Below are 13,460 nucleotides of genomic sequence, written 5' to 3'. Positions count from 1 at the left end.
TTCACGTTAAGATCTGATGTGCCTTTACGTTTTTAAGCTGTATATTTACTACAACTGAAAACCACGGTAACTGGCTTGGCGACTGACGAATGAATCAAATCAGAAAACTTAGAATTCATCTTGTCACTTCATCAGTAAACAATAATGACCCAGTTTTCACAAAGCCCTACAATAATACTGCCTCCACTTTGACAGATGATGTGATGGGCTTCAAATAATAAGTCATGTCTCTCCTTCTATATACTTTTCTCTTCCCATTATTCAGATAAAAGTTCAACTTGGCTTCTTCTGATACTTTTTCTGATCTCTGCAGGCTCTTTTTTAGGTGTTTTCAGCAAAGTCTAACCTGCCCCTCTCCTTGAGTCTTCCCAAGGTGGTTATATACACACACACACACACACACACACACACACACACACACACACACACACACACAACATTTTACTCCGAGATCCTTGAACAGTGTGACAACTAATAATGTATTGGGACATGAAGAATTAAAAGCATGAACATGATTTTCATTATCAAACATCGACAACATTCAATGGAGTGTGTGTATCCTGATTCATATTTATTTACAGCAGACCAGCTCAGGGTTATAGTTAATGTACGTTTAGGGTTAGAAAACAAAAGAAAAACGTTTTCCTTGTGTGGCGCATTCTACAGTTGTTATTTGCTGTTATCAGACAAATTTCTTTTTAAATATTATTTAGATATTTACTGAAATATGAGTGCAGCTGGAAACACAAATCCATCCAGAGTATTGATTGTGTGTCCAAATCAAACATGCGGCGCTACCTGCTGTGGCAATGGAGCAGCTAAAAGTAGTTTTCTTTATTAGTAACATGTTATGCACCAAGAGAAGGTGGAGCCATTTCTCTGCTCCGTCCTATTAAACTGCTGCAGAAGAGGAAAAAACAGGAGGAGGACCTCTGATCTCTTATGGAATAAATACAACAGTTTTTATTTCATGAAGAAAGCATTGATGCACTGCATCCGTTTTCATTCAAATAGAAAAAAAAAATCCCCAAATGCCCCGTTTCAATGTTGAAAAGATGACATTAGACAGGCAGCTAGTTAGTGTAGTGGTAAGACTACACACCTCTGGATAACGGGTGGGTATCCTGACTGGATACCCACCCGTTATCCAGTCACAGCCCTGGCATCCCCCATGCTAAAAACCAGCCCTGGAATGGTGCAGCTACGTCTGCAGTCCAGGACACAAGCATTTCACTATATGTTGTACTGTGAATGTGACAAAGTTTGTTTTTGAACGGGGTTTGTGTATCAAGTATTGAGCACTATGAGTCATTTATACTTTTATTTTTATATAAAAATATGGGGTGATTAGGATGAAAGTATAACAAAAATGGCTACATCCCTCCATCCTGACATTTAACCATGTGCTAAACCACAGGATTAAAATCTGTTCTGAACTTTTAAACTGCTGAAAATACCAAAAATAATCCAACATGTCGTCACTGTTCTGCTCAAAAGCTTAACTTGGTTCTCATAAAACAAACACATAAGCCACACACACACCGTACTTCACACTTTGGGTTCACTTTGATCAGTGTTGATTTTCTGTTTCTCGAAGGGGGGATTCTGTTTCTTCTTGTCTTTCTGCAGATTGGAAAACAAAACGGTGTTAAAAAGTCATAACTGAGCAGAAATGTAGTGCTATGAATCTAAGTAGTGGAGTGCACGATGACACATGAGTAAGTTTGAATTATACTCGTTGCTATAGTAACATAAGTACAGTGGGAAAATTCACCCAATTTTATTATGATTACAGACAAGACGCTAAACTGTCTTTATGAATAAATCGTGATGTTTGCTGTTTAACCATCTTCATCAGCCTCTGCAGTGTTCCTCCTCTTTCCTCACAATAAGCGTTAGTTCATTTCAGTTTGTTTCATTAATATATTCAAAAAATGTGAAAAAGTTAAATAAACAAGATTATAAACATGACGGTCACACAAAAATATGAGAATGTTCATAAATACATTAAACTTACTTTTTTTATTCTTGATGTAACACCTGACAAGAATCCCAACTACAATAGCAAGAACAACAGCAAGAACACCAGCAACACCAACAGCAACACCAGCTACAATCCATCCAGTCTTTGGTTCTGGAACTGAAGAGAAAACATTGGCGTAACTGAGACTGTGACTGCATGTCAGGAACAAACAGCAGGTTTAAACAGCGAGCTCAGTGATGTCAGCATGGATCCAACTTCCTGTTTCCTCCTGCTCGTCTCCACAGCTCACAGGCTGGCTCTGGTTCTGCTCTCAGCTGTAAAGATGATGTTGGAGTTTTGTCTTGTATGAAAGATGTTTGAATCTGTGCTGCTGCTCACAGACTCCTGCTTTCCTTTTACTGAGCCTCACATCTGAAAACATGTGTGGGTCTGTGTGTAATCGAGGTTTCCTCCACCCTGAGCTTCTTAGCTACACACATCATTAAAGTGAATCTCTTCAGACTGATGATTGTAGAAAACAAGAAATATGAATCTGTCAGTGAAATGACCGCCTGCTGCGCTGCCAACAAATGACTCTCTGCACTGGAGGATTTTGGACTGTTAGGATCGATTTTTTATGCAAAATCATTTTCTTGTTTTTATGTTATATTTAATCATCTGGCATGAATATTACATTCAGAAATACTGAGCATTAAGATGATTTCTACTATTTTATTCTTTTTTTTAATGATACGAATGCATACAGTATGAATACATGTGGATTGTCATGCATGCCCCTGCAAGGGCGACTGTAGATACATAATTATGCACTTAATTGCTATGAAAAAGTATTCACCCCTTTCTGATTTCCATGTTTACTTTAACCATATTTTTTAAAGCTCAGTTCCTTTTCACTAAAAACACTTAGGCCTGATTAGATTATTGCCAGACCTGCTGAATCAAGAAATCACCTACACAGAACCTATCTGACAAAGTGGGCTAAAAGTTCTCAAAAACCACCACGTCATGCTATGATCTACAGAAACCACTGAAAAACAAAGTCACTGTCACCTATTAGTCTGGAAAGGTTACAAAACCATGGATAAGGCTTTGTGACTCCAGCGAACCACAGTGGTGATGGTGGCTGACCAAAATTACTTTTAGATGCTAGAGCATCGAGGACTCATCCAGGGGGCCACAGAAGAACCCAGAACAAATTCTTCAGAATCAAAGGCCTCACTTGCCGTAGTTATTCAACAATAAGAATGAGACTGGGGGAAAAATGAATCCATGGGAGAGTTCCAAGCAGAAAACAACTATTGAGCGAAAAGCACACAAAGCCTTTTGTCACATTTGCTAAAAAATATCTTTACTTGCAATTCAATGGACTCATCCGGATTATCCTTCACTCACCACATGTATAGAAAAGAGCTCAATTACTCTGTGACCTCAGTGAAAACTTGTTCATCTTTACTATAAAGTATATGATTGGCAGTCCTATTCCATTGTTGGCTCTATTGTTTAATGCATTAACATTAGTTTAGAAAGTCTTCTCAGACTTCCCTCTCTTATATACATTTTTAATATTTGCTGCTGTGTTTGTATCATTAAGTTTTCTGTGGGTTGCAGCAATGGTTTGGCACTTCATGATTGGCTGGATTTAGGGACCACAACAGACGTTATTAAAATAGTTTGATGATTTGCTATCAGGAAACTCCCAGAACATAGGAAAATGACTCCTTAATGAGACAGAGCTCAGAAGTGTAATGGGTGTCATCTCACTTTTTAGCATCTGCACTCAAACATTTGCTACAGCACATAAAAAATAAGGAATATAATCACACTGTGCATCATATATGTAACACTGATAACTGCTCATAATGATACCTGTAAGAGGTCTTGTATACAAACAAAAAGCAACTCATTTATGAGTTGAATTCAGACTAAAGTTACTTTTTGCTTCAGCTCCAGTGAATCTGTCTGCTGGAGTGTTTTATCACACACCTCTACTTTTTTCACCTGAGAAACATTTTCCAGACATCTGTCTTTATGATTTCATTAGTTAATATTTAGCTTCTTTGCAGACATCATTCTGTGTATTCAGTCTGAGCACATTTCACATTTTTGAAAAACAACAATTACTTAAAACATTTTAAGATTAAAATTTCACTCACCATTCAAACGCACATTGATTTCCGTATGTGCCTGATGCCAGATTTCCTTCTGTGTGGCGACACAGTGATAGCGGTCGGTCTTTGTCACATTAGTTTTGATGGTGACGTAAAAGCGCTCTCCTTTTTTAGAGACCTGCGGCTCCTCTGAAGGAATGGTTTGATTGTTACTGTCCCACCACTCGACTGTAGGTTTGGGGGAAGCACCTTTAACAACACACTTAAGGAGTGCCCAGTCATTTGTTTGATCAAGATTTGTGACAGAAGGCTCTGCAGCTCCTGTGAACACACAATAGTAATATTGTATAATTATTATTTTTTCATGTTTAGCTACTCTGAGTGCCAATGTGAGGGTACTAACTCAATACTGCCTTACTGGACAGTACTGATGTTTTTAAAAGGAATTTAATTTCAAAGCTTTTACTCTAAACAACATTTTGGACTCACATGCAGACATTTATACGGAAAAAAGGTTTGGACATCTCTAAGTTTGTTTAGAGTTATACAGAAAAAGATAGGAAAGTGCCAGCAAAATGGCAAACATATCATCAAAAATCTGGCACTGTAACCTGGATAACTACTTAAGGAGGATTTCAGTGTTATTTATTATTGCTATAAATATGAATATAAATAACTACTTGAACAATTGTAGATGTTACAGAAAATAAAGCAAACCCCCCTGCAATCTCCAAAACAATTCCACTAGTCTTATAAAACTTATTGCTAGAAGTTGCTGTAAATTTTAATTACATTGAGAGGGATAAGATACTTTTTGAGCATATGTATCTTAAAAGGTAGTTTTCTACTTGGATTAATAACTCAATGCAGACGATTAGGAGTGAGTAATGAGTTCACGTATACACACGAGGATGCGAATATCAGTGACGTCAAAGGCAGGACTCACCTGAGATGCTTCGGACCTTTAACTTTTTAAAACGCAGAGGTTGTATGCGACCCAAGTTTGCATGGTAATATTAATAGATAAACATAATGTATATTTTTATGATGACCGGAAACATAGACACGGACATGTTATACGTCGTTTCAAAGTTCAGATGTTTATCTTTCAGTAGATTCATGAACCTCAGTAAAGAATTTACGACATAAAAACAGCAACGTCTTTATTGACGGAAGTAAATACTTCGTGACCCTACTTCTACCCATTACAATCAATGTTAAAAAGCCGTTTATTGGACCAAAAACGGCTTTTTAAAAACAAACAATTGCTTGTTTAAAGGGAAAACCCCCCACGGATTAACTTCAGTTCGTTTGCGTTCAAGCGGGAGTAAAAAGAACCTGAAAAAACACTAAATTTGTTTTGTCGGAAAGTTTTATCGGAGCTACGCAAACTAATATAAATGCGGTTTTAAAGCCAATTTTAAGCGATTGTTAGATTATTTCACCAATCAAGTTTGGTATCGCTGAAATCCTTAAACGCCCACGAACATCAATAATCTATCAGCATCTTCCGCCAACGTGAAGCAACGCGCCATGGAGACCGTTAATCCAATCAGCCAATCAGAAAAACGAATCTTATACCAATCGCACGGCAGTTTGATTGACAGCTGCTGTTATCCAATAGAAAGTTAAGGCAATGAAACCACTCTCCCTTCGAAGCCGGGAAAATCACCTGTCTGACCATATATGGAAGTTTACGTAGTTAGCCTCGCTGTTTCAATGGAACGAAACGAAATCATAGAAAACCATTTTATCTTTGGAAAATACCCGATTAGAAAACAAAGAACAAAACAAAATCATGATTTTAGTTATTTAGGAGATGGTTTTGTGGTTAAGTTTAGTATTTAAGAAGATTTAAAGTGCAAAAAACAAAATGAATCATTATTATTTGTTAACTTTGAAGAGATTTTTTTGGGCGTTTTGAGGCAATTGATTAGAGATTCTCGGCTTTGCGCTTTGAACTAAACTGTAATATCTTAAAGCCATCTCTGTATATCAGCATGAAACTTGGTGCATTTATCGGAGACAGAATGAAGAGGATATCCTGTAAATTTCAGCCTCCTAGCCCTTATAATGACTGATTAATTCTAGTTAACATCTTAAGTAAAAGGTTAAAAACATCAAGGCTTCAGTCATTTCCTGTATAATCCTCTAACAAATGATCTGTGTTAGAGCTAAAGGTAAAACTGACAGACTACAATAATTATCACAGATTTTAGTTCACAGTGATAAAACAGGCAGGTATCAGATATTTATGATTTGGAAATTTTTCTTAAGTTTATTCTGGTAGTTACAGACATGCAGAAGTGCACATGCCTGTGAGAGGCTCTAACAAGTTAATATGGGCTCTGAAAGGGAAAAAAAGCACAAATATTAGAGGTGACTGTGTTATTATCAAGTTGGCAGTCAGATAAAACTGGAGAAAAGAAACTCAGAAGTGTTAATCTGCTATATTATCCGTATTTTATAATCCTAAACTAAAAAAAAGAAAGAAAGAACAGTCACATATTTCATAACTGTCCTTATACATTTACACAAGAGACTGATTTATGGTGGTGGATGTATTATAATAACACAGTCAGAAAACACCCTGAACAGCTGTGTGTCTGACATATCAGGAGAAGTGAGAATTTGTTTATTCAGTGTTTACAGTAGCATTGACAGAGATTTATTCTGTTTAGTAAAGACTGAAAAAACCCGTGGGCACCTCAGATGTTTGACAAGCAGATTTACCAAATATTGATAATATTTCTGCAGGTGTGCTGTGGGGGTGAGACCCTGCCAGATGTGTGTACTGACTGTTTCATCTGTAAGTAATCAGCTGATTTATAACAGCACTCACCAACAGCAAGCTCAATGTGGAATCTTATATCACCGGACTGACTTTTTGGAAAAATACAAATATAGTTTCCTTTGTCCTCTAGCCTAGTGTCTGTTATTTTTATGGAGGCGTTGCCATTCTTCAGCTCTTCTGGAAAATGTGAGACTCGACCTTTGAACTCCGCAGACTGATCTTCAAGGTCATTATTATGATGTGTGCCATTATTGTACGTGAACACCTGCTTTCCGTCTTTCTTCCAGTCAAACACCATTGACTCAATGGTCTCACTGGTGCCGAGGGAACAGGGTAAAATAGCATCAGCATCTTCTTTCACAGTCACTCTGGCCACAGGTGTCCCTGAAATACAGAACATGAATTAAACAGTGTGTTTTCATACAGATTGATGAGGACAGAAGGAAAAAAATTTGTAAAATGGCCTGCATTTGTATAGCGCTTTACTTAGTCCCTAAATACCCCAAAGCGCTTTACACGTCCAGTCATCCACCCATTCACACACACATTCACACACTGGTGATGGCAGCTACATTGTAGCCACAGCCACCCTGGGGCGCACTGACAGAGGTGAGAAGGAAAGTCAGGTATGAGTCAGGAACAGCTAAGAAAGTTCACGCTTATTTTTATTTCCAAATTAATCATGAACAATTAAACCGATCGTTTAATTGAGCGATCGTGGCTCAAGAGTTGGGAGTTCGCCTTGTAATCGGAAGGTTGCCGGTTTGAGCCCCGGCTCAGACAGTCTCGGTCGTTGTGTCCTTGGGCAAGACACTTCACCCACCGCCTACTGGTGTTGGCCAGAAGGGCCGATGGCGCGATATGGCAGCCTCGCTTCTGTCAGTCTGTCCCAGGGCAGCTGTGGATACAACTGTAGCTTGCCTCCACCAGTGCGTGAATGTGTGTGTGAATGGGTGGATGACTGGATGTGTAAAAGCACTTTGGGGTCCCTAGGTGGGACTAGTAAAAGCGCTATACAAATGCAGGCCATTCACCATTTACCAAACCAATCCAATTTAAACAGAAAAGAAAAACAGTTACAAGATGAAACCCACTAACTCAGCTTTATTTTTTCTTCCTACAAACATCTTGCGTCTGCATTACTGCAGCTGCAGCCCCAATCCGTCTGTCGATCTCCGGCTCCCTTCTCCCATCACTCGCGAACAAGACCCCGAGATACTTGAACTCCTCCACTTGGGGCAGGAACTCATCCCCGACCCGGAGTGGGCACTCCACCCTTTTCCGGCTGAGAACCATGGCCTCAGATTTGGAGGTGCTGATCCTCATTCCCGCTGCTTCACACTCGGCTGCGAACCGTTCCAGTGCGAGCTGGAGGCCTCCACTCGATGAAGCCAACAGAACTACATTATCCGCAAAAAGCAGAGATGAGATTCTGAGGCCACCAAAGTGAGAGCCCTCCGCCACTTGGCTGCGCCTAGAAATGCGCCTGCGCATAAAAATTATGAACAGAACCGGTGACAAAGGGCAGCCCTGGCGGAGCCCATCACCCACCGAGAACGAGTCCGACTTATTGCCGGCAATAATAATAATAATAATAATGGATAATGGATTGGATTTATATAGCGCTTTTCAAGGCACCCAAAGCGCTTTACAATACCACTATTCAGTCACTCTCACATTCATACACTGGTGGAGGCAGCTACAGTTGTAGCCACAGCTGCCCTGGGGCAGACTGACAGAAGCGAGGCTGCCATATCGCGCCATCGGCCCCTCTGGCCAACACCAGTAGGCAAGTAGGGTAAAGTGTCTTGCCCAAGGACACAACGACCAGGACAGAGAGCCAAGGGATGGAACCGGAGACCTTCCGGTTACAGATGCGATTCCCAACCCCCTGAGCCACGGTTCGGCAATGCGAACCAAGCTCTTGCAACGGTTGTATAGGGATCGAATGGCCCGTAGCAATGGGCCAGACACCCCATACTCCCGCAACACCTCCCACAGGACACCCCGGGGGACACGGTCGAATGCCTTCTCCAAGTCCACAAAACACATGTAGACTGGTTGGGCAAACTCCCATGCACCCTCAAGTATCCTTGAGAGGATAAAGAGCTGGTCCAGTGTTCTGCGACCAGGACGAAAACCGCATTGTTCCTCCTGTATCCGAGGTTCGACTAGTGGACGAACCCTCCTTTCCAGCACCCTGGCATAGACTTTCCCAGGGAGGCTGAGGAGTGTGATCCCCCTGTAGTTGGAACACACTCTCCGGTCCCCCTTCTTAAAGATGGGGACCACCACCCCAGTCTGCCAGTCCAGGGGTACTGCCCCTGATCTCCACGCAACATTGTAGAGGCGTGTCAACCAGGACAGCCCTACAACGTCCAGAGCCTTCAGGAACTTGGGGCGGACCTCATCAACACCAGGGGCTCTGCCACCAAGGAGTTGTTTAACTGCCTCAGTGACCTCGCCCCTGGAAATTGGCGGGTCATTCCCCTCATCCCCAGACTCTGCTTCCTCCCACTGACGTGTCAGTAGGATTAAGGATTAAGGAGGATTAAGGAGGTCCTCGAAGTATTCCTTCCACCGCCTGACAATTTTCTCAGTCGACGTCAGCAGCGCTCCGCCAGCACTATACACAGTGCAGGTAGAGCACCGCTTTCCCCTCCTGAGACGCCTGATGGTTTGCCAGAATCTCGAGGCAGTCCGAAAGTCTTTTTCCATGGCCTCTCCGAACTCCTCCCACACCTTCAGCCACTGCCCGAGCTGCATTCCGCTTGGCCTGTCGATACCTGTCGGCTGCCTCCGGAGTCCCACAGGCTAACCAAGCCCGATAGGACTCTTTCTTCAGCCTGGTGGCTCCCTTCATCTCTGGTGTCCACCATTTGGTTCGGGGATTACCACCACCGCAGGCACCAACCACCTTGCGCCCGCAGCTCAATGCAGCAGCTTCTGCAATGGAGACGCTGAATATGGTCCATTCGGACTCAATGTCCCCAGTCTTCCTCGGAATGCTGTTGAAGTTCTGCCGGAGGTGTGCGTTGAAGATCTCGCGGACTGGGGCCTCTGTTAGACGTTCCCAGCACACCCTCACTACGCGTTTAGGTGCACCGGGTCTGTCCAGTGTCCTCCCCCGCCACCTGATCCAACTCACCACCAGGTGGTGATCAGTTGACAACTCAGCCCCTCTCTTTACCCGAGTGTCCAGAACATATGGTCGCAGGTCTGGTGATACGATTACAAAATCGATCATTGACCTTCGGCCTAGAGCGTCCTGGTGCCACGTGTACTTATGGACACTCTTATGTTCGAACAAGGTGTTCGTTATGGCCAAACTGTGATTTGCACAGAAGTCCAATAACAAAACGCCGCTCGGGTTCAGATCAGGGAGGCCGTTTCTCCAAATTACGCCCCTCCAGGTCTCGCTGTCGTTACCCACGTGAGCATTGAAGTCTCCCAGCAGGACAACAGAGTCTCCAGGTGGAGCACCTTCCAGCACACCCCCCAGGGACTCTAAGAAGGCTGGGTACTATGAACTGCCACTCGGTGCATAAGCGCATATGACTGTCAGGACCCATTCCCCGACCCACAGGGAACAAACCCTCTCATCCACTGGGAAAAACTCCAATGTACCGGCAGCAAGCCGAGGGGATATTAGAATACCCACCCCAGCCCGCCGCCTCTCACCAGGGGCAACACCAGACTGAGACAGAGTCCAGCCCCTCTCCAGGAGACTGGTTCCAGAGCTCAAGCCATGTGTAGAGGTGAGCCCGACTATATCTATCCGGTACCTCTCAACCTCCCGCACTAACTCAGGCTCCTTCCCCACCAGAGAGGTGACATTCCATGTCCCTATTGCCAGTCTTGGCAGCCGGGGATCAGTCCGCCAGGGCCTCCGCTCCTGGCCGCCACCCGGCACACAATGCACCCGACCCATATGGTGCCTCCTGCAGGTGGTGGGCCTGCAGGAGGATGGGCCCATGTCTCCTCTTCGGGCTGTGCCCGGCCGGGCCCCATGGACTAAGGCCCGGCCACCAGACGCTCGCCCTTGGGCCTGGCTCCAGGGCGGGGCCCCGGTAACCCTATCCCAGGCAGGGTAAACTGTTCCCTCGATGTTCTCTTCATAAGGGTCTTCTGAATCGCTCTTTGTCTGGTCCCTCACCCAGGACCAATTTGCCATGGGAGACCCTACCAGGGGGCAAAAGCCCCCAGACAACATAGCCCCTGGGATCCCTGGGACACACAAACCCCTCCACCACGATAAGGTAGCGATTCATGGAGAGGCCTCTAATTCTTAGATGCGTGATTAACAAGATCAAGCGCAAATTCAGTTTTAAAGCTCTGCCAGATGGTTCTCTTGACAAGACCACTGCAGATGTGAACTGAGATACTACTGAGGTACACTGAGCTTAGAATATCACTTGGTGATGTGAAGAACCTTCTTTCCACTCGCCAAAGGGAGGCCATGCTGAACAGACCATTCTACAAGCAACAGGATTTCAGCCATAGCTTGATCTAAAGAAGAGGAGACAAAGAAAACTGTCCCAGCAGTGGTCCAAACGTGAAACAGCACACAGTGCACAGTCTTGCATTTTGCACATCTATCCCATGCAAGAGGTTGTTTTGACTGTCAGGCATATTGTTCAGAAGAAGTAAGCAGCACTGCTATCTAAAAATATCAAAATGGTTCTCTGTTTGAAAAAACTGGCTTAGAGCAAAAAAACAAACAAACAAAACAAAACCAATGAGGAGTATAATCTCAAGTCCAGACACTTTTCTTTCCAAGCTCCTTAGATTACAATGACCTGGATGACTGAGAACCTTCACAGACAATCTCAAGTGTACTTTTGGAAGGTTTTATGAGCATGTAGTACATTTTACAGAATGTTCTATAAAAGGTTTGTTTTGTTATTATGTTTTGGATTGTTCAGAGAGTGTCCTTACAAAATAATCTTGACAAATGACAAACGAGAGCTTATTTTTAATTACTCAATGGGTATTACAAAAGTCAGTGCATATTATCAGCACAAGTGATAAGAGTGTTTCAATCCTTTATAGAAACACGAAAGCCAAAGTCCTCATCCTGCTCTCTGCTCTCTTTACTCTTTTCAGCACCACTTACCATCATTTTAAATTATTTGTGTTAATGACTTCATAAAACACTCACTAAATAGATAACGTGTAGTATCGTTGACATCAGGACACAGAAGGCAAGGTCCATTAAAACTGACTCTCCCTGCATATTGACCTATTCTTATATAACTGCATCCGCTTGATGCAGAAATTTTTGACGAACAGTAGAGATCAATGTCAGGAAGTACAGGTAATATATTTCCCAGCATTCCTCTCTATCCAGGAAAAGCCTCTATGTTAATGAGTGGAGTTAAAATCCCAGAGCAAATATTTTTAAGAAGTAAAATTCCATAAAAAGAGTTAGGCATAATCATATAATACTTCTAGCTTTACCATGACTCCAGTAGTGTGGCTGTCTATTGTAATGTAGAAAACACTCTTTGATAATGATTGCCTGAGATGAAATTTGACTTTCTCTCATTGTAAAGTCATTAAAAAACAAACAAACACTACCTCTACACTATCTCTGTATTAGTAGAAACAGTGTATATGTGTTTCAAACTGAACATGAAGTTCATTCGGAAACAAATGTCACACAGTCTAAACAGAGACCAAAGCAGATGCGTTTACAGGAAGCAGCGCACTAACAAAGACGCACACACGTACGCTTTAAAACGCATACAAATGAAATAATGAGTATCGCTATAACGATCAACAAAGAAATAGATTCGTTTCGTTGTTGCAGCTGCTGCACATTAATCTGCTCTAACTCTCGTTATTTCAACACTAAAATGCGGCTGCGTTAAAAGCTGATGTCACAGGTGTAAATGCCGCAGTCATCCACCCACTAAAGCAGCAGCCTGAGCAGCGTTAAAGCTCCATCCGCACCTGTGAAACGTGACTGCGCCTGCACACATGATCAGTTTAAATCAGTGAGTTTCTTACCGGATTCAGCAGCAAACGTCAGTCCGGACAAAGTCAGGAAACAGAAGCTCAGAAACAGAAGTGGTGGAAGCTCCATGTCTGCACAAATCCTCAGAAGATCAAACGTTACAGCATCTCTTTAAAAAACACATGAGCTCGGAGCCACTCCTCCCAGCGCACTGACGCACAAAAAAGAAAGAAAGAAACATTCATTCTCCTTCTATTCTCTTAAAGCCGTAAGCTATAACTGCACTTCCGGTGTGATATGTGACAATATCAGCGACATTTAGCTCTAACATGTTTAATAACAGCGACAGTTACACAGAATCGCTGACAGCAGACAGATTAATGAGCAGAGATAACAGATTATTGTAACAGTTTATGTACAGGTTGAGGTAAAGAGAGAGGACACCCCATACTTCCAGAATCTGTAGCCTTTAAGGTCAAAGACGGCTTCATTTTTTCACACTACCATCTCTATATCACACACACACACACAAGGAAAAAAAAACAGGCACAAGTTAGTTCGAGTTATAACACTCTTCACTTGCCTCAAGGAAGCATGTCCTTTAGGAAGGAGGCC

At 42.6% G+C, this 13,460-nt stretch overlaps 1 protein-coding gene across 3 annotated transcripts; it reads right to left on the bottom strand.

Moving 5' to 3' along the window:
• Window positions 1-1,306: 1,306 nt before the first annotated feature.
• Window positions 1,307-13,053, bottom strand: LOC146710368 (CD276 antigen homolog). 3 transcript variants are annotated; one of them, XM_085457764.1, is made up of 5 exons: window positions 12,899-13,053; window positions 6,935-7,270; window positions 4,138-4,413; window positions 2,018-2,140; window positions 1,307-1,623 (listed from the first exon to the last, which is right to left on the bottom strand). In XM_085457764.1, exons 1-5 carry the CDS (start codon window positions 12,972-12,974, stop codon window positions 1,571-1,573), a joined length of 864 nt encoding a protein of 287 aa, XP_085313890.1. In that variant the 5' UTR covers window positions 12,975-13,053; the 3' UTR covers window positions 1,307-1,570. The 3 variants fall into 3 exon arrangements, with proteins under 3 accessions (XP_085313890.1, XP_085313891.1, XP_085313892.1); XM_085457765.1 differs by lacking the exon at window positions 1,307-1,623 and having other exon boundaries at window positions 2,099-2,298; XM_085457766.1 differs by lacking the exons at window positions 1,307-1,623; window positions 2,018-2,140 and having other exon boundaries at window positions 4,130-4,413.
• Window positions 13,054-13,460: the final 407 nt, after the last annotated feature.

Source organism: Copadichromis virginalis, linkage group LG5 (genome assembly GCF_057382275.1).
Source record: "Copadichromis virginalis isolate Kocher_CV1m ecotype Utaka linkage group LG5, C_Virginalis_male_GT1.1, whole genome shotgun sequence".
In the NCBI taxonomy this organism is placed as follows: Eukaryota; Metazoa; Chordata; class Actinopteri; order Cichliformes; family Cichlidae; genus Copadichromis; species Copadichromis virginalis.
This window is presented reverse-complemented; position numbering and strand designations above follow the sequence as displayed.